Source organism: Lasioglossum baleicum, chromosome 10 (genome assembly GCF_051020765.1).
Source record: "Lasioglossum baleicum chromosome 10, iyLasBale1, whole genome shotgun sequence".
Taxonomy (NCBI): domain Eukaryota; kingdom Metazoa; phylum Arthropoda; class Insecta; order Hymenoptera; family Halictidae; genus Lasioglossum; species Lasioglossum baleicum.
The window spans coordinates 4,975,441-4,997,771 of NC_134938.1; the positions used below are offsets into that span (position 1 = coordinate 4,975,441).

The 22,331-nt window shown below is 41.0% G+C and overlaps 1 protein-coding gene across 25 annotated transcripts in view; it reads left to right on the top strand.

Moving 5' to 3' along the window:
• Unc-13 (unc-13) overlaps window positions 1-22,331 on the top strand; it is a 697,844-nt gene that overhangs the window by 644,412 nt on the left and 31,101 nt on the right. For 22 of the 25 annotated variants that reach the window (XM_076431953.1, XM_076431956.1, XM_076431946.1 and 19 more), the window contains one exon: window positions 3,592-3,698. In XM_076431953.1, coding sequence (XP_076288068.1) covers window positions 3,592-3,698 — 107 coding nt within the window. Of the gene's footprint in view, window positions 1-3,591; window positions 3,699-10,776; window positions 10,884-22,331 lie in introns of all 25 variants that reach the window. The other 3 variants (XM_076431950.1, XM_076431929.1, XM_076431935.1) reach the window with 1 other exon arrangement.

The window sequence follows — 22,331 nt, forward strand, 5'->3', positions numbered from 1 at the left end:
CACCGGCGATTTTCCCGGCTGCCACCCACGGAAATTGCAATTCCGACCTATGCACCAGCCTTGATTACTTAATAACTGATAATGAGTCTGATCAATGCTAGATGTTTCAGCCGGGCCTTTATCGAGCGTGGAACCGAAATAGAAGTCGCTTCGTCGAATAACGTACCAGTATGAACGAAAAATTGGTCGAATTATTGTTTTTGTAACAATGTCGGCAATAAATATATTTTTTGTATAGAATAGAATGATCTTTACGGTTACAGAAGCTCAGGAATGAAATATCCAAAATGTGTCCTCCATTTCTGACCTTGTGCGACCTTGGAGATCATTCTGTCGTATACGAATGAATTCGTTTTAGCACAAGAATCTCATTTCATAAATTGGAGGCCACCCCCTTTTCTAAAGAAATAATGCGGATAAAAAAAACTTACGGACACCATTATATATCGCTTGTGAAAAACAGTAGAATTTTCCAGGGACCATAACTGTTATAATCAAAAAGAAAAAGAGTCATAGAATAACAAGTATTTCACTATAATTAGACTGCGGATTTTATACATTTAAGCAGTGGACATATTAAAAAGATTTAAAGACATCAGCGTGTCGGTTTCAGCTTAATCAGATGATCAAAAGAAGAAGGAAATTTTTATTTCACTTCTGTGTCTTGCAATCAGTGCAAACATTTTTTATTTCGCATAAAGATCCGCAGTCTAATTATAAGTAATCGAAAATATTTTCTCTTGTTGGTAAATGTTATCGTTCAGGTAAATTCATTTCGATCACTTATGACAGTTATCAATGAGAGAAGTTCATTTCGATCGCTCATGACAGTTATCGATGAAGGAAATTTGTAACAGTTATTATTAAATAGTACAACTTTCAAATGGTAGACAATCAATTATTTCATAAATGTTTTATTCGTAAAATTAATTTCTACAATCAAAATTTAATGTGACAAACAAACAGATTTTGTGTTGTTCTTATGGTCTGTTGATTCGTCTTTGTTGTACGAAACCTTCACAATGAATTTCATAGGCTTGCTCCATCCGAAAAAGAGTACCCCAATGACTCAATAATAAAGTAATAGTAACTCAATAATTAAATAAGCAACTAAAATGAATTCTCGCATGAATAATTATTATGAACAAGTGAAAAGAAATTCGATCATCGATAACTGTTATGTACGATCGAAATGAACTTCTCTCATCGATTACTGTTATGACCGATCGAAACAGTATTTCTTCATTGATAACAGTTATCGAGGAGGTTCCAATTTTTTTAACACTGTTATTTGTAACCAAAGAGTATAAAAATTGATATTTTTTAATAATTTTGTTCTTAGAATTTTTCTTTATATTTAAATTTCTTTAAATTTCAATAATAATCAACTTTTTATTAATGATTTTTATCCTAGAAAATTTTAGAATAATTGTTATTTTTGGACACCTGGAATTTTCTCCTTATTCGTGTCTTTAGTCGAGCTTTTCTCGTTTTAATAGTCGAGCACCATTTCATATCGGTCGGCCGTGGTGTTTCAGTCTCGAGAGTCGAAAAGATCGAAGTAGATCGATCGAGCTGGATCTACAGTCCGGACGAAAGTCGGTGAGTGACCGGTGTATAGGTTAGCAGGGATCAGGGTTAATTAATATTGCCACCCCGTTGAGGAATTTCCCCCGCAATTGTTCGAGTTGATAACGGGCTGGGCCGTGAGCCGATCGATTAAATATCGATCAATAATTTAGCTTGTACCGCTTGTCTCGCTATCGGACCACTCGATACTTTTCCGCCTGGTATTAATTAATGGAACAGCTGCCGCGAGCGTTAGAACAAATTACCGGGAGGGAAGAAATAAAAAGTTTCGTTTACTTATCCGCCGAGTTGCAGACGCGCCTCCAGCCTCCGTTTTAACTTGCGCTGAAGAACCAAACGTCCGTTCGAGTTCCGCGAAAGAGAGAGAGATTGAAAACTGTCAAACTTTGCAAATTACTCAATTACCGGACTTATAGTAACATAATGGAATTAGAAGGAAACGCGGAAGACAGTGGAAAAATAATTGCGATTCTGATCGGCAATCCGTAATTTCTCTTTTAGAAATGAAGGCGACCTTCAACCAAGCAATCAATGTGTTAACACGCTCATATATGAAAGAATGATTATAAATTCTTTTTAAACAATTTCCGGACTCAATGAAATTCCCAGTTTCTGCTATCCAGATAGCTACGAGCGCAAAGGGTTGATAAAATCCTGCATTATTTTGCATACGGTTCTGCGCGGACCCGGCATGGCGTCGCGCCGGGAAAAAAGCTTCGCAGAGAGACGTCGATGCTTTCGTTACTTTCGTGTCAAAGAAATATCGTTAGTGGACGCCGGAAATGATCGTTTAGCGTGCAAAGCAGTGTCGATGGAGGCGTGCGCGCCACAGTGTGTGTTCGTAGGCAGGACAATACGATCGGGTAACGATCTCTTTGAAAGACGAGAAAAGAAAGAGAAGCGGGGAGCGGTCGAAGAGCAATGGCGATTGCGAGAGCCAGGGGTAAAGATACGAGAGAAGCGTGTGAAACGAACCAGAAACCTCGTAGCTTTCGCAAGGCCGGGTCTCGTCTTCTCTGAGGGTTGAGCCCGTAAAATCTCGCGCCGAGACGAGACGGGCTCGGGAGGTCGAAGATACGACGACACGTTTTTTGGTACGTTGCCATCGAGCAATCAACGTCCTCGTTAGCGGGCTGATCGATGACCGCGCGCGCGCGTTAATTACAAAGCCATGTGTTCGCCGACGCATTGAAAATATCCCCGGATGAACTCGAGCGGTCTGCCACGCGCTGCTGAACGTCCGCCTCGATTTATGCCCAACCAAGTCGAGATATCGGCTTTCCGATAAACAGTTATTTATCAGAGGCAACAGTTACCGCGCGTAAATTCTCGCGTCGGATAAATTTCCGACCCCCTCCCCTTCTCTCTTCCATCTTAAAGGGCGAGCAGCTTTTTAACACTAAGTTTACGGAGCTCTGGAAATAACTATCCCACATTGTTTCGTGAACATAGCAAGAATCTGCCTATCCAAATTTTTAGCTATTTTTCCGATAATATATACCCAAAGAAATAAAGCGTATTTACAATCTGAATAATCGCAAATTAAGAATATCAGAATTGTCTTATTGCTGAATGAACTTTTCCGATTTCTTTCGTGTTCTACATTTTTATGAAACGAGAATTTCCATCCGAAAAATCGGAAAAAATTCTGGAACGTGTGGCTCGATACCTGAAATGCGTCAGAATTTTTCTGAAGGGGACAAGAACTGATTTTTCGAATGTCCCCTGTCACACTTTACAACCTTAATAATCGCAAATTAAGAATATTAGAATCCGTCATTTCGACGGATCCCGTAAACCTAGCGTTAAGAATGCTTTTCTTTCTTTAACAACGTACCAGTCGCGGATCTTCGGCCTCGCGAAGTAGCTTCATGAGAAAAAGGAAACGATTTGAACGAGAGAAATTAGACGGTCCGCGGAAATGAGAATGAGAGGAACAGGTAGGACGAGATCTAGGCCGTTGGCGGAGCTCATGTGAAAGAAAGTCTCGTCGGAGTTTAGGTCAGTCTTCGGGGTCGACAACGTGCCACATACGGGTCACATGATGTCGGTGAAGCAGTCGGTTCTGGACGGTACCAGCAAGTGGTCCGCGAAGATCGCCATTACAGGTTTGTGGCCAGCTCGTTGTGACCGCCGGCCATGACCGGTTTTGCACCCCTCCGTGCAACGAAACGATGAAACGTGCAGCGCTCGATTCTTATATTATATATATACATATATATCTACATATACATCTCGATATGATACATACATATATGTGTACCACCTATGTGCCTCAATGTCTTATTTATTATCGTCGAATCTTTATTTCCGTTTTGTCGAACCACTCGCCCAACATCCATTTATGTTATTCACACACCGATACCCTACCACCACCTCTCCTCACACACCCTCTTTCACATATTCGCATTCATGTGTTTCTACTTTGTCTATATCTGTCTTATCATTGGTTTTCTTGCTCATTGATTGTGATTTTCAGACTGCGAATCTTTATGCAAAATACAAATATTCTGTATTGATTTTGGGAAGCAGGAATAAAATAAAAATTGATTTCATCCCTTAACGATTTTGTTATATTCAAAAGAACCATTGCAGTATTCTGCAGTTTTTCTGATCCTTTTCTAACCAATTTCTTCATAAATGCATAAGGATCCGCAGTCTAGTGATTATCGTTATTATTTATTCATCATCGACGTATGACGCTCTGCCGGCTGCTGCTGCTGTTGTACTGACTGTCACATCTATATATTCTATATTGTCTAGCGGATTTGGCTGTGCCCGTTGTCGGAATGCACCCGTTCATCGCATATGTGTGCATAGAGCTGCGCAGCTAGTGGTTATTCTGGACGGTTTCACGGTTCGCGGACAGAATTCTCCACACTCTTGTTTCTCCATCCCCCGCCCTCCACTCTCCCCCCCTCTCTCTCTCTCTGTCGACCATAAAGCACACTTTGGGGACACTTGGTATAATTCCATTGGATAGACTATACGCAGAGTTGGGCAAACATTTCATTTAAATAAAAATTTCGAATAAAGTAGGTTTAAAACCCACTCGGAAAAAACCCACTTTGTCCGAAATTTTTATTTGAACAAAATTTTTGCCCACCTCTGACTACACGTTCAGTTATATTTTAAAAATGTCACACGTCCCCTCTCTGTCGACCGTAGAATGAAAGCACATTTTGGGGATACCCAGTACAATTCCATTAAAAAGACTAAACGTTTAGTTGTCTCTTAAAAATGTCACACGAATTCTAGCAAAATGTTCGCTTGTATTCTCCAACCCCTTTTTTGTCGTCCATAGAATGACCTCGGAGATCGCCTCTGTCAAGAAAGCGCATTTTGGGGACACTCGGTACAATTCCATTGGAAAGACTAAACATTTAGTTGTCTCTTAAAAATGTCACACGAATTCTAGCAAAATGTTCGCTTGTATTCTCCAACCCCTTTTTTGTCGTCCGTAGAATGACCTCGGAAATCGCCTCAGTCAAGAAAGCACATTTTGGGGACACCCGGTACAATTCCATTGGAAAGACTAAACGTTTAGTTGTTCCTTAAAAATGTCACACGAATTCTAGCAAAATGTTCGCTTGTATTCTCCAACCCCCTCTGTGTCGTCCATAGAATGACCTCGGAAATCGCCTGTGTCAAGAAAGCGCATTTTAAGGACATCCGGTACAATTCCATTGGAAAGACTAAACGTTTAGTTGTTCCTTAAAAATGTCACACGAATTCTAGCAAAATGTTGGCTTGTATTCTCCGGAGATCGAAGGGAGGGGATGATATACGCCGGGCGCGTTCTCAAGAATCACTTTGACCTCGAAGCGGTTCGCCGCAGCCCGATATCGAGTTTGCGACGAGAGAACACTGCGCAACAGATATACATTCACTCACGTACACAAACAGACACACATCGTGAATGAAAATATCGTATGTGACGAACGGGTGCATATTTCTCACAGGTCATTCCCCCGAAGCGCATCCCATTTCCACATATACGTCCCTTCCAATTACTTCAACGTTTTCGTCGATCACCGCGCCATTTTGCCCAAGTGTCGCCTACATAATTTACGCTCGCCTGCGGATGCAACAATATCAATATATTGGACAATTCCCGACGTTCCGTTCGATCCCCTCCTCCTGCCCACCACGATTTTGTCTTCGCAACGCATCTTCATGGATCACCAGACCCATCCCCTTCGGTAGAACGTAGGCTGTCGTCTATAAGTCACTGGACATTGTTCTTTTGTCAAGGCATTTTTGAAATTAAACGAAACTGGAGGTCGTTTCTCGCGAAATAATCTATATATGTATGTTTCTTTCATTTCTGACCTTGTACGACCTAGGAAGGATTGAAAACATACACTGTGGTCGAAATAATGATAGGTTCATATCATTTTTACGATATAACGGTGTGTTTCATGTAACATTCGTTCATGTCACAATGTAATTAGTAGAACACATAATGTATTTGAATAATAGAATTTTTTTATTAATGTGTTTATAAACCAACTGAATACTGAGTTTTCTGGTTAATTAATTAATTTGTAATTACGTTTGTAATGTTTTTTTTATCTTTAACTAGAAAATGATGTAAGTGAACCTATATTTATTTCGCACAAAAATTCCAAATTTTTGTAATGTTGATTAATAGACACATTGATAAAAATGATATTATCTAAATACGTTATGTGTTCTACTAATTACACTGTGATGAATCACTTACTACACAGTAATAAAAGATAAAAATGATACATGACCTATCATTATTTGGGCCACTCTAATTTCTGTAAGTGTTCAGGAAGACTTATGGTCGATAGAATTAGGAATCGAAGGCACAGCAGGTTCGTATGCAGAATTTTGAATTTGTCGAAAATTCTAGGGAGACATGCCCCAGCTACCAACGGCGGAAAATTCCGAATTCGAGTCTGCGCACGTGAAAACATTCGAAACACACTCGCGCAGAATAGTTGGAATTAATGACGCGTTATTCCCCATAGCGGTGTACACCGTTGTTATCTCCAGTAATATTTCATTGTTCGAAACGATTTAGAGGGAACCGTACCGTAGAAACTTCCAACCACGATCGTTGTAGCTGTGTGATTTCAAATCGAACGAAAGTAGGCACATTTGTCATCAGTCTCCCACGTTTGCTGTTAAAAATACTAGGGCTACAGATTCGCCTCGATCGTTGTAATTACGAGGTCGTTTAGCCGTTTAGCCCAGTGACTGGGATTGTTTCAGTCGTTAGTCACCGTTCGGCTTCTGTGAATCTCCGGTAAGTGTAATTCTATTGTTACGTGTGTATCTGTGCTAGAATGTCCTAGCAGTACTGTCAGTCGAGTTGTCTCATCTTCGTCGCTAGGAATCAGGGACCAAAAATAACAGTTATTCTAAAATTTTCTACGATAAAAATGTTATGAGCGATCGAAATGAATTTCTCTCATTGATAACTGTTATAAGTGATCGTAATGAATTTCTCTCAACGATTACATTTACCAACAAGAGAAAAAATACTTGTTATTCCATGACTTTTTTTCTTTTTGGTTATAACAGTTACGGTCCCTGCTAGGAATCAATCGATTAGCTTCATCAATCGATTAGCTTCATCAATCGATTAGCTTCATCAATCGATCATCTATCTGTGTAGACTGCTAGAGATCAGAGAAACGTTTCATCCGCATCCTGAACATCTCTCAGAAGGTTCCTTAACGAGGAACCTTTAAATTAGATGAACGATTTCTAGTTTTCTAGAGCAATAAATAGTTGCGAATAGTGCCGATGACGATATCTTATTGCTGAATGAACTTGTCCGATTTCTTCCGTGTTCTACATTTTTATGAAACGAGAATTTCCATCCGAAAAATCGGAAAAAAATTCTGGAACGTGTGGCTCGATACCTGAAATGTGTCAGAATTTTTCTGAAGGGGGCAAGAACTGATTTTTCGAATGTCCCCTGTAGCTACCCTTCAAAATGAGGTATCGAGCTGAAACTTGTCGGAAAGGGTTCTCGAATGGTTCGTGCCCGATTGAAATCGACCGAGGGGGCGATTTTCACCCCAAAGCCCGGCTACAACCGTAGCGCTTTGTCATTGTCAAAATGAAACTTTTCTACCCGAGTGAAGATGCTGCATTCGGTTTTCTTCGGCGCAATAAACACGTTCACTTTAATTCCTCGCTGCCAACCGTACATAAAGTTTCTTCGGTGCACGCGCGTGGAGTCGCAGTGACACAGCAACTCTTCTTCCGAGGTTTTCAGCAGGTAGAGTTCTCTGGAGACCGGGTGGAAATTGCAGTTTCTGGAACGGACCGCGCACGCCCGAATTAACCGATGTTCCTTGAACTATGTCTCTCTTCCATCTCGTTAACCCGTCCGCCGGTAGGAGCGGGTAACACAAGAAACGAATTACGTTCGTTCATTTTGCCCGTTGTGTGGGATGACCCCTTGCTTCCTTGTCGTCCCATTACGCTCCGAGGGATCAAAATGGCGGGTCGATATAGTTCGCCAACAAGGTTTCCCTCCTTTATCCGTAACCCAGAATTTCGACGTCGACGATGGTTCGAGGCTTGCGGAGAAAACGGACGTCTTCATTCGTTCCTGCTGCTTCTGGATCGATCGAGCGACGTCAGCAGACACCGTACGAAAAAAACTGCTGTAGTTGCCTTCCAACAAACTTTCCCCGAGCCTCGAAGTTGGCGATCAGCCACGACGCGCGATGCAACAAGTTTTCTTATTTCGGGATAACGAGCCGTGGCGGGTCTGAACAAAGCGACGCTAATTCTATCGTCTCGAGGATTAACAGGTGGCGTCAGGATTACGCAGCTGTTGTTCGTTGCGTCGCGATCGATCGAAACCTCGCCAAATGCTTTCTGGAGGTCCGTGGAGTATGCAAAGCAGCGGAACGCGCAGATTAACCCTGTCGAATGAACTCCGTCGCACGATATCGCATTCAAAGGGAATTCGTGTCGCGACTATACACATGGATTGCCACGGTCTCTCTGCCCCCCCCCTCCCCCTGCAACCCCTGTCCATTCTGTGTAGGTAGCAGAGTCGCCAAACTTTCAGGTGAAAAACATTACCCTCTCTCTTCCGGTACGGAAGCGTGGGGGAACAGCGTTGTAGAAGGGGAAGGGCAGTTGGGAGACCATTCTTAACCTTCTCTCTGTGTAGTATTATTCTAATGTTAACCGTGTAGAGAGGGGCGTAATGGAACCCCATTCATTTTCGTGCAAATGGTGTGTTGTGTTGTGCAAAAATTGTGAAGATAAGTGTTTTTTTTTATTGCTTCTTAAAAGATAAGTATACAATATTTATTATTAGACTGCGGATCTTTATGCATTTATAATATGTCGAAATATGCAAAATATATGCAAGATGTATGCAAGGTATATGCTAAATATATGTATAGGGAATGCATAATTATTGTTTTATTTATTATAATTTAAATTACAATATACAACAATAGTTTTTCTATAGTGTCGATTGTAAATTGATGCCTCTTGTCTATTAAAATTAATTTATACGCTGAAAAAGAACGTTCTACATCGCATGATGTTGTAGGGGCATATTTAAATTTACCCCAATGATGTGCCAGAACCTCTTGTGGTCCTTCAACGTGTTCACCCTTCAAAATCTTGCTTATTTTTAATAATACATTAAAGTGTACATTTCGTTTTAATACAGATTCCATTTTATATGTAACCTTTTCTCCATAATTACCGGGTATAATTTTTAAATTTTCTATAACTGCGTAGTTACCAAATCTATAGATTCCGTTAGAGGTAATCCTATTGTTTCCAATTTCTTCATGGCCTCAGGTAACATTTGGAAATGGCTCTGAATAATATTTATACGAAATTTATGCAAGAAATATGCACTTAAGCAAAACATATGCGCAATATGCAAAATAAAAATTATATTTTTAAAATCCTCTAATGACAAAACAAATTTCTGTTTGGGTCCCAGTTTTTTATCTATTTTCGATAAAAATATGCATTTGCATAAACATCCGCAGTCTATTTATTATTAGACTGCGGATTTTTATGCAATTTGCAATTTTTGTAGACGAATTTTAAGAAAGAGGAATCACAAATAAAACGTTGTTGTCAGTGGTAGTAGCCTTTGCAGATCTGAAACAAATAAAAATCGCAGTAAACTCTGTCGAATTTAATATTCCAGCATTTTTAGAAAATTTTCACTAGTCATAAATGCACAAAGATCCGCAGTCTATTACGTTTTGTGTCAGCCCGGGGTGCATTTGCACCCCGTACACAGAGAGAAGGTTAATCCGGCGACTCTGCCAAGTTGCGTAAATAGAGATCGAACCGTGACGCGGATCCCACCGATTTCCGAAGCGTCCCCGCGAGTCCTATCGGTAAGCCGTGTCCCGAAAATGTTTATCGACCAAGAGAAATCCTGGTCGCTATCCGGAAAGATTCGTAAGGTCCCCGCTATTATTGTTGTTTACCGTGGACACGTTTCTGCGAATTCATCCCGTCCCATTCGGGGTCTTTCTCATTCGTCACCCCTCCCTTTCCCCATTTGTCTGTCGCAATCCCCGCTCCAGAACCGTTATTATTCCCCGGTCCGCTGTCGCTTTCATTCCTCCCCGCCATTTCGAGCGATCCGAAGCTTCTTCTCCACCCAGCCCCTCGATTCACGCATCCGTTCACCAAACTTGAGACTCATCCTCCGCTTGCGCTACCGTGATGTCCGCGCGACGACAGCACGCGATCGTTAGCCAGAGAGTGACTGCCTTCAGCGTGTGACCTCCACCGAGGATCGACAGTGTGTGTGTGTGTGTGTGTGGAGAAATGCTTTTGCTTTCACGTTTGCCGTGCAAAACGTCATTCAGCCGGGTTTTTAGGGGAGGAGTTCCTTCCGGGAGCATCCTCCCATCATCGTCATTATCATCGCTATCGTCATTATTATCGCTAGTCTGGCCTGACTCGTCGCCGCTGCTGAACCGCGTTTTGAATGTCTCTTTCCGACGACCCCCTGCGCTTTGAGACTGTCCTACCACGTCCTTCGGTGGCCTCTGCAAGGTACCGGCGGGTTTCCGGCCAACGTCGTCGACACAGGAAGATGTGTGTGTTATGGTTCGAACAGGAATCATCCGTGCCGTCGATCGGTACGAGAGGTTGTCGAAGGACGTCTCGATGACAAGGACATTGTCTTCTTTTCAGCACGACGTTTTCAGTCGACCCGGACACGCACATAGACAGCCTCGAGCAGGCCGAACAGATCGTCCTTGAGGGTACCAGCAAGTGGTCCTGCAAGATCGCCATCACAGGTGACACAATACTGATACCTTAGCCAGTTAAGACTTTCTACACCAACGAGGCCGAGACGGCCCCGGCTCTCTCTCATCCGTGTAAACTGTGATTTACACACGTACACACGCTTCTTACACACAGGACCACGGTCGGGTCCACGAACCACTCCCCGTTGCCGTTCGCGTTTCACAGTTGTCAACTCTGGCAAACCTCCCTTGCTCTTTTCTTTTTTCCCTGATTCATTATAATGTCGCCACTAGATTGTAAGAAATAGAAACTACAGAAAATCCTCTATGGTTGCTAAAAGGTCGTACACGATGAATGCAAAAGAAATATCCCCTAATCCGACGCGGAGAGTCGCAGTCGCCCGCACAGTTCAAAGGCCCATGCGTTCTCACAATGTAACACCAATATTTAATCCGTTTTATTATTACTTATTTTTTTATGAAACTTTCGCGAATATATTTATGACATTTTTCTGATCAAAATAAAACCAAACACTATATAATTTCGACTGTGTTTAGTGGTTTAATTGACGATGAGAGTTTCGGGCGCAAGGAAGGACAGCGTATGGGAAAGAAAGAGCGCGGTCTCTCTTCACATAGCTATCATTTTCTACGTTCGGCTTTGAAGCTCAAAGAAAGTAGTGTCCGTCAACGAATGTTGCAAACAAATCTCCCCGAGGCTTTTGCGGCTATAGAGGATTTATTATAAATTGAATGTTACTTCTTCCCATAATGATTTTAACACTATGTTAGAAGACCCGTCAGAATGACGGGTTCTAATATTCTTAATTTACGATTATTAAGATTGTAAAGATGCTTACCCGAGGAATTATTTACCATAATTTTTTCTTTGGGTATACAGGGTGTCCCACGTAACACTTTTCACGATTTTTCAAGTACTTGCGATAATCTGACAAAAAAATATTTGAAACAAAAGTGGATCAGTCTTTGATTGCAATAAAAAAAAGATCGATGTTTTTTTTAGAATTGTCAAGTCACTTAATAGTATTATAGCCCGTATCAAGACGAATTCAACGACCTTCGGATGACCTTGAAGTGCCATTTTAAAAAATGAAGGTAGCCTTGGCAATAATTAAAAAGAAAATTTTCGAACTTTTTTATTGCAATGTATACTCAATCGAAAACTGATCGACTTTTGCTTAAAATATTTTTTGTCAGATTATCGCAAACACTTAATTGAAAAATCGTGAAAAGTGTTACGTGGCACACCCTGTATATAATCGCAAAAATGGCCAAAAATTTGGATAGACACATTCTTGTTATGTTTATAAAATAATGTGAAATATTTATTTCTAGAGCTCCGTAAATCTAGTGTTAAAAGAGAATTCATATATTGAGACATCTTCAATCTTTTAAATTTTTTAACAATTTTCAATTTCATCTACTCAATTTTTCACCTTGTGAGGCTAGTTCAAACTGTCTTTTATTTTGTTAAATTCTATAACTTTAAGATAATGAGTTCCTGGGAAAGCCTGTGTATGCATCTTCTGCAAACAATTTTTTTTTGTACGCACACGGTTGAGTTCCCATTTCGTTAAACGATTTCTGACACCTGTCAAGCGCGCACGGCAACCGGAAGTCTGATTTCTCCGACCGACAAAAGACTACCAATTCTTTAATTTTCAATAAGGCACAAATTCACGTTTCGAAAGATCTCGTATCTTTCTGCGCACGAATTTCGACTGGATCAGACGCAAATTTCTTGTATTCTTTACTGTTGTGAGTACCTTATTATTTTTGTGGTATCGACTTTAATATTAGTTCTTCGGCTCGTGTACTCTGCATTCGAACGCACGGACGTTTGAAGTTGCAACGACTGTCCTTCGCTGAAAGTAAATTGCAGTGCAAAGTTTCAGCGATCGATGAAACGTTCGCCAGTCGTATTGGCGATCTAATTTTTCTGCCCTCTTCCACCCCTTTTCTGACTATATTTAAACCGCACTCAATTATTCCTTTAACAGGTTCACAGTCACGTCAGTCACGCACTGGTGACACTAATCCTTGACCAGAAATTCATTCTGTCATATTCGAACGAATCGAATATTTCATCATAAAGTGCAAAATGATTAAAGCTGTACTGTGATCACTAGACTGCGGATGTTTATGCAATTTATAATTTCTGTGGGCAAATATTAAAAAAGTGGGTTCTTTTGAAATTAATAAAAATTGTATTAACCCTTGCCTTACGATATCGTGTCTGACTTCGTGATGAAGATTCTGAACAGATTCTGATGAAAATAATATATGTTAATAATCTCCTTTAAACCGAAATACAATTTTATTTTAGTTTTGTTAATTTTGTTACAGCTATTGGAAAACATATAGCGTACAATTTATATCAATATTCTCCTTTTTTAGAAAATTACGGTCTACAAAAAAAGTTCTAATCACTGAAACCGTAAAATAAAATCGTAGGGCAAGGGGTTAAGTTCTGTAGGATTTTATATTCTAACAGTTCTTGAAAATTTTTAGAGCCCATAAACACACAAAGATCCGCAGTCATTGTGATCAATAATTTCCTTAATACTCCCCCCCCCCCCATCATTAAGAATAAATAAAAATTATTGATTAAGCTTGAATATCAAAAATGAAACAAACAAATGGAAGCTGTTTAAACAATCGAGTATTGAATTGCACTATTCGAATAGCCTAAAATGACGAAATGAAATTATCACGGGAGCGTTCGTTTGAAGAATATCGATTGCTCCGTTCGAACGTGTGTAAACGATTTTCGATTGACCAGCGAATGCTTTTGAATTGTTAGCGAGTGCAAAAGAAGAATGGGAATACGTGGTTGTGCATTGTGCGGGGAAGGGGGGGGATTGTTCAACGGATATGGAAAAATGTATAACGGCGAGTGGAATCCATTATCAGTTTGCAAAACAATCGGTCAAAAAGTAAAATGGCCGTCGGAACTCGCGTCGGGGGGAGGTCGCATTCGTGCAGAGAGCTATTGCCGATTTCCACGTTTGCGAAACTGGTTTGTTCGCGTGGTCGGCGAGCCGGCTGAACAGTTGTATTTTTCCGCGAGCTCTCCGGGCCGATGACAAAAAATCGATCGCGGGAAAATTATTGAAGCCCGAAAAGCAATCGCGACGAAACGCGCGCGACCGTAACGAAACTTACGAAATCATTTTCCGATTTAACAAGCGTCACGACAGCGATCCGATAAAACGCAATGGGGGTGGGGGTAGAAAACAATTTACAAATGAGGTTATACGTCGCGAAAGTCAATTTCTGATATTTTCAACGAATCCGCCCCGCGGTTCCGTTCGATGGGTTGTTACGCGAAGCGGTTTTATTGCCGTCGATTCCAGTGGGAAAAGAAATTTAATGAAAATTCGTGAGAAACCCGAGGTCGCCGGGTTTGCTTTGAAATAAGAATCGCTCGTGTTTACCGGTCGATCGTTCAAAAAGAAAAAACGAAAATACTGCAGAGCTCCGTCTCGTTTCAGCGACGTTTGATCGCCCGTGCCTAATCCGGTATCCGACGTCATTATTGTCTGTTTTCCGCTTTCGAGAAGAAGTTACCGAGCGTATCCGTCGAAACGTTGAACGCTGCGCCGCCTGTATCGTTTTATTGAAAAACGGATAGCTCGCGACCCCCGTCACCCTCACCCCCCGGGATATGTAAAAAGGCGGATCTGCAACGGCTCTCTACTCGAATGAAAAATGAAAACTGTCGGGCTAACACAGAAAGCAATCTCAATGTGTGCGTGCTGGAATTCGGTGAAATATTCGGCGACGTCTCGAGTCCTAAACATTTAAAATAATACTTTTTGGAGGTATTCTATCGTACAGGGTGTTTCAAAATTGACCTTGACCTTATTTTCAAGGTCCAGATCTATGTTAAAATGCAGACTGGAGTAAACGTTACATTACCGGACTCAAAATTAGTACCTTACTCCTACGAATTATGATGTATTTGGTATGTAATCCAGTAGATTTGTACCCGGCACGGATGCAGATCGAAGTTTCGATCCTCTAGGATCAATAGTTGAGGAGTTATTGTCGCTTAAAGTTGAGCATTTTTGACAGGTAAGGGAGCTGCCATATTGGTTTGTAGTGACGACCGCGAGCCACTTACCTTGCCCTCGACCTAACCCTAACCAACTCGGTAAGCGGCGTTGGACCGTTACTACAAACCAATATGGCGGCGCCCTTACCTGTCAAAAATACTGCAGATTGCTCAACTTTAAACAAGCATAACTTCTGAACCATTGATCGTAAAGGTTCGAAACTTCGATCTGCAACCGCGCCAGGTACAAATCTACTGGATTACATACCGAATACATCATAATTCGTAGGAGAAAGGCACAAATTTTGAGTCCGGTAAAGTAAAGAGCAGCCGCAGACTGTAATATTTAGGTTCGCAATTAACCCGTTCACGTTCAGACGTAGTTTCAACTAGAAAATGGCGATTCAACTGCAGCACAGTGTTAACGGCGAACAACGAATCTCAGCTAGCACGATCGTTCTCGAATGGAACAAACGGGCGGGACGCGGACCTTGCAGTTTCTTTTTCCGTGCACACAAGGTTCCATTGAGCCGAAAATCGCCAAACGAAAAAGCTTTCGCCAGCTCGACGTACAAAGTGAAGTACCGCCGGCTCTCGGCCGAATTGGGCAGACACGTCGATGACCGGTCTCGATTATGCACAATCGAGCACGATCAGCCGTAAACGAATATACGAGAATTTTAGCAAACCTGCATCCGAAACGGAGCTCGCTGCAAAACCAACGAATTACAACGAAGCGTTCCCGATAAAACAGAGGTTTCCCGTCAAAGTGGATCGCTATTCAAAAGTGACAATAACTCCCAAAACCAAAAAACCTGCGGAGGATAATCACTACGACCTGGAAAGGAAGCTTTCAGCTTGAACAATAAACATTCTTCTTCTACAATTACTGAAATTCCAACGACGGAAATTTTCTTCCATGGAAAATGGCTGAATAGATTTAATTATTCAAACACATATTGTGTCAGGTGTACGGGCAATTTCTGTCGGTTTTTTTCTTCATGTAAAAGTCATTTGCTTAAGGGGTTACGCCACCCTGAGGCGGCCGAAATGACATCGAAGTTTACGAATTATTTTCTACGGAACTATGAATGTGACAATTATTTTATTGTTATATATAGTTAGGGCATACATTAAAGAACATATTGTGTGTAAATTTTACAAAAAAATATTTAAAAATGGCCGAGTTATCGGTTGTCCTGCAATACTCCACCGTCAGGACGCGCGCAGACGGTGTAAGTGATTCCGCAGTTCACGATTATCAGAAACAAAAAAAGTAATGATTTTATTGTTCCTTGATAAATTGCCTATCGTGTAGCGCAGGGATTTTAAAAAAAAAAACCACTTTTGTAGAAATCCGAGGAAAGTGAAAATGAACATTCAATTTTCAACAAAAAAGTCAAACTTTAAACGATTGTTATAAACAATTGGGATGTCGTATCAAAAAAATCCTATGCTACATGATAGATAATGTTATTAGAATTATGTGTATCAAATTTGAAGTAAATCGAACGTCTAGTTTCCGAGATATTTGTTACACCAGTTGTAAAAATCTATAATAGTTTCTAACTTCTAAGCACTGTAACTTCGCTATTTTTGGGAGCTGTTGCATTTACCATGGCTTAAATTATTCCCTGAACTCTAAATTAAAGGAAAATTTTTAAGAAATCGATTGTTTTTAAATCTCAGGGTGGCGTAAGCCCTTAATGTTTATACAAACCGCAAAGTGTTAGGCGATTCGCAAGATAGATTCGAAGGAGCCTTTTTCGAGTTCGACTTTCGGCCAGGATTTCGGGGAATCCCGTGCGCCGTCCGCCCCGAAACGATCGATAGTTCAACGTACAGGGAAGTGCAGCCGCTGCTGCAGCGCACACGTGCACTGTACAGTCCTTTTGGCCGGTTCACTTGTGTGCAATAGTGTGCACCCGTGTGTCGGCGAAGCCGGCTTTCCCTTGCACCGTCGTCGCGCGTCGCCGCGCCGCGCCGTCCTCCTCGTTCTTTCGTCTTTCGATTCCGCGAAATCTACGAACACGAATTTGCACTCTGCCCCCCTTTGATTAATTAGCCGTTCCTCCTCGCGGACGAATCGATCCAGACAACTTCGCGATCCGCCTTTTGTGGTCTGATTAACACATTTTCTTGTATCGCTGCATAAAAGACAGTCTCATGTGGCCGGGGCTCCGAAAATCGATCTTTTATCGTAAATATTTTTCGAAGCTGAGAACTTTATAAATAGGCTGCGGATGTTTATGCAATTTTCAATTTTTGTAGACGAATTTTGAGAAAGTGGAAGAAAATACAATCTAATTTCCAGTGGCAGTAGCCTTTGCAGATCTCAAATAAATCAAAATTGTACTCCCTCTGTCCCATAATAATAGTTGATGAATTTAATTTGTCCCATGATAATAGTAGCAAAAGAAAATAAATATAGAACGCAACATTTATTGTCAAAGAACTAGATTACATTAAACAACAAATTAAAAATATATTTTATTATAAATATAGATTATATAAAGCATATAGCTTCTGTTATTATAATGTTTATATAATTTATTTTTAGTGTTCAGAGATAGTTTCTGGATTTTTCAATAATTTCGTTATTGCATTTTAAACTTGTAGGTTGGATTGGCTGCGAAGCTTTGCTTTCCATGCGCGAGATTAAAATTATTGGCGCCATCGTTCTTCATTACTTCCAGCATAACTTGTTTTTTTTTATCTTACTTTTACAATGGGTTGGTATTCAACTAAAATAAAACAATTGATTTCGATCCGCGGATGAAATTAGAAAAATTGTTATAATTGAAATAATCAAAATGCTACTATTATTATGGGACAGAGGAAGTACTAAATACTGTTGAATTTTATATTCCGCCATTGTTTGAAAATTTTCAGAAGCCACAGCTGCACATAAAGACCCGCAGTCTACTTATAAATAACGAATATTTCACAGGTGGTTTAGAACATTCTTTTCAAACAGGTTTTTGACTCACAGTATCTCATTTAGCAAAACATATATAAGCACGTTCTTAAAATTAATAAATATTAATGGGAATTAAATGAATTATCGTAGATGAACAAGTACGTAGATCTGGCAATTAAACTCGAAATATAATATACACAGCGTCGTAGACATTCGAGTGGGCATAAATATTGTAGTTTGCTAATGAAATCTTATCTAAAGTTGCTCAGTGCCAGACCGCGGTGAATTCTCAAGAGAACAACGTTAATGATTAATCAGGCCACAGGGTTACGGCTGCATCCCGCCTACCATATCGAAATTGTACTAGAACGGAAATAGCGCCTGTAACTTACAATTAAACTTCCGCGCAAACTCTGCGCATTAAACGATGGGAACCGCAAACTCCAAGTATATTGTTCATCCTCTTGATCAATGTTTTAATCTCCTCAGAATCTCTAGATTCACTTAATTACCAAGCTGCCATTAATCCGTAGTATTAGGTTGCTGGGAAAGTTCCGTCGTATTTGAAGTAAGCAGGTAATTTTGTTACAACAAGTTGTTACAAATAATAGAAATTACATCATTCAATGATATTGAACATACATTTTTTCGAAATAGTTAGAAATGTGCTCGGTATTCGCGATTCAACGACTCTGGGAACACGGCGCAGTTATCACGTCCTCGCGGAGTATCCCGAAGACAGGTTTCCTCGAAGTGGATTCAATACCGGAAGAGGCAAATGGAGGAATATCTACAAGAAAACGAGCGCGTCGCAGCGCTGAAGTATCTCGGGGCCTCGTAGCGACTGGTGTCTGCACGGTAGAACAGACTGCCGGGAAATTCCGGAAAGATTCGATTTCCTCGCGGCGTTCTCGCGGGAATTTCCGACGAACGAAATCCGCGGGAGTGGTTCCGCCTATGTGACGACGACGACGTTTTGCGTCACTGAAACGCGCGAATTTACACCCAACGACATACACGTCAACGGGAAACGTTCTTCGCGCGACACGGACCGAAAAAGTTCCTCGATCTGCCGGCTGATACATAGACCGGAAATCAGTTTTCAACGTGGAACGGGCCAGCCTGTACACTAATTCGATCTCCAAACGCTATCCTACGTATTTATAGTGCCGGGCAAAAGGAAGTTTCAATCCCTTGTCCTACGATTTATTTTACGGTTTTAGTGATTAGAACCATTTCGGGTTTCTTCAAAATGGCTCTTCCTTTTTTAGATATTCTGATTTAAATTTGTTGACGTATCTAGTAGCCCAGATCATAGCATCTACGTGCAAGACACCTCTGTAGGTTCAGCGGTAGGGCATCAGCTTACTACTTACTAGGGCAAAGTGCCCAAATATGAACCACTTTTTATTGATGTCATTTTCTGATTATTTTAGAGTACTTTCGTCCAAAAAATTACCAGCTGTAGATGCATTTCCTCCCTATAAGATTCTGTGGTCAAATTTGTTCAAATATTGATACAGCTCGGGAAAAATATTTTTTTTGTGGTGTGTCATTTGCAGGTTCCAGCGACAGGGGTTCTTAATATGGTACACCTTGAATCCCCAATGAACCAGTTTTTGTTGATGTCACTTTTTGATTATTTTCGACTGCTCTTTTTCGTGCAAAAAATTATCAACTGTAGATGCATTTCCTCCCTATAAGATTGTGGGGTCAAGGTTACCTTCCTCGAAAAAGATACAATCGAAAATCTAATCACGAAAATATTCAACACGTGGAGACACAACTGACGGAGGATCGATACTACAATCTATAGAATGGTGCGATTGCACTGCACACTGTTGAGTAAAGATGGTAAACTATTATTTGAGGATTTTCTCACTAGAGTGCGAGTCCTTTACAAGATATTAGGTTGGGGAAAAAGAAATCCATCATTTCTCCGCTTGAGATAACGTAAAAATAATGGATTTCTTTTTCCCCAACCTAATATAAGGTAGTGCCATAATAAGCGACTATATACCATATTTGGGCACTTTACCCTATGCCTGTTTACTCCAATAGCTGTAAATTAACAAAACCAAAGGAGAATTTTATTTCGCTTTAAAGGAAATTAATATCACACATATTTATTAGACTCCGTTCAGAATCTTTAACGCGAGTCAGACCAAAGTTGGGCAAAAATTTAATTAACGATTGACGAATAAATGACTACTTCAATCGTTAATCGCAATTAACAATTAAACTCCTACTGTTACATTCTTTTCAATTGTAATCGTCAATCGGATAATTGATTAATGATTAACTGCTGAAATTTCGAAATGAAACACGGAATCAGAACAGTACGCATACTGAAAAAAAAATGTAAACTCTCCCTCCTTATTACAATTTATGGATAGACCGTGTGGCGATTAACTTCAACAATTGATTAAATCAGTCTCCGATTTTCCGATGATTTCGTTTTTCGATCAACGATTGACGATCAACTTCATCAATCGATTGAATCAATCGTCGATTTTTCAATAATAACCTTGTTTAATCGTACACATCAATCAATCAATCTTGATTAAAATTTTAATTGATAAATGCCCAACTCTGAGTCTGACACGATAATGTAGGACAAAGGGTTGATTATGAACGAAAGAATCGGTGTAGGTCTGGTAGCTAAATGACGAGACAGGGAGTTAAGACCGGAGAATTTGCCAGGACTAGTGATTAAACGAACGGAGGAGTACTTATCGGCTCCAGCGAGTAAAATTGAAAGAATCGTCGTCCATTGAGGAGGCGGCTGCGCGCGTTTGCGGAGATTTCCTGAAAAGGCTGCAGCACCGCAAAGGAAACGGGAGGAGGGGAGGAGGAAACTCCGGTGAAAAGTAAGCTGAAAATCGGTCGCGGGGCGGAACGTAACGAATTAAGCAGATGAACTCGCACGAAAAGTTTTTGCATCGGGGAAAAAATGAGTGATGCCAGTCTCTCTTGGCCGGGGTTTTTTCCGTGGCGACTGAAAGCAGCGCGCGGTCGAAGTGGTTGCGGGAAAAAAAAGCGAGGGAAGATGTGCGGGCAGCGAGACGAAGATAAGTAAATAGGCCAGGAAGAAAAAAAGAAGCGACCGGAAAGGGAGCGTTTCGCATTAGGCAACTTCTCCTTGTTCCTAAGTTTCCCGGCACGCTTCCGGTCTATTCAGAGTCTTCGTGCGCGTACGGGTGAGCCGCGGCCCGAGTAAACTTAAATAAAAAAGTAGCCGGACAAAAACGAACGGCTCTCGAGAACACGGAAGTCCAATAAGAACGGTGGAACTTAAATATCCGTGGAACTTCGGCCGAACGTTCCGCGAGGTAAACGAAAATTTATTCGCGGCTTCTTATCGACAATCCCGTCGCGTCGGCGCCGTAGTCGTAAACACTGTAGAGTTTTCGGGATCGTAGATTGCGATTCTGCTGCTATACTTTTGATAGTTACGTGCGCCTAATTACTACGAAGTTCTACGAACATTTGCGTTTTCATGTTATCATTAGGTTTGCAACTAAGTTCGCGACCTCCACATTGTCTCAAACAAAGTCAATTATATATATTTTTCAAGCACAAGTATTTTATATCAAATTAATCGTAAAATTCAGAGCTTTCCAATGATATACAGTTCAAAAGGAATGGTCACTGAATGAAGTTATAATGATACAATAATAGAATTGCTAAACAACAGGTCGCGAATTAAGTTTTTCCTTTGACTTCGTTCGCTGCAACGCAACGCGAAATCCGCGAAGAGGAAAATCCTGCTTCAGCGACGTTAATTGATCATTCCGACGAGTTGAAGATCTGATCGGTGCTAAACCGAACAGTTTTATTTTACGATCGCTGGTCATTAAACGGAGCTACCTCGAAATGAAACTTCTGTGACCTTCGTGATTCGTTCGGATCTGGACAACGGCTGTAGAAGTTGTAATCAACGACGACTGTCCGCTCTATATTTCCTCGGAGTCTCGAGGGCCCTCGTTAAAAATGTTTTATCCTGCGGCGACGCCAGTTTAAATCAAACAATTTTTACCGCCCGAACGAATTAACTTGATTTTATTATTTACGCTGCGCTGTGTTGTCCAACAGCAAATAAATTCTAGAAAACAGGTTCTTTTATAAATGAAAATTAGACTGCTCGATGGAAGAGGCTGGGTGTATTGCGATCGCCATAATTCTGTCCGGTTGAACGCGTCGGAGTTTCCATCGGAGAGCAGAAGGGCAAAGTCTCGGCGAGGCGCACGTAACGAAACGGTAACCAGAAGGAGAAAAACTGTTGACCCGCTTCGCGACGAGGTAGCAATTACTCTAATGATCGTCCTCCCGCCTAGTATGCCTCGCTACTTTCTTCTTGCTCGTCGCCGTTCGTCCCGGGGAACGCATTAATTGCCGTAATCGGTTTGCGGTAGAGATGGCTGTCGAACTTCTCTCCCCAAGAAACAGTCGTCTCCGATAAATTGCCGTCCTCGTTCAACGGTGCTCCCGCACCCATCTC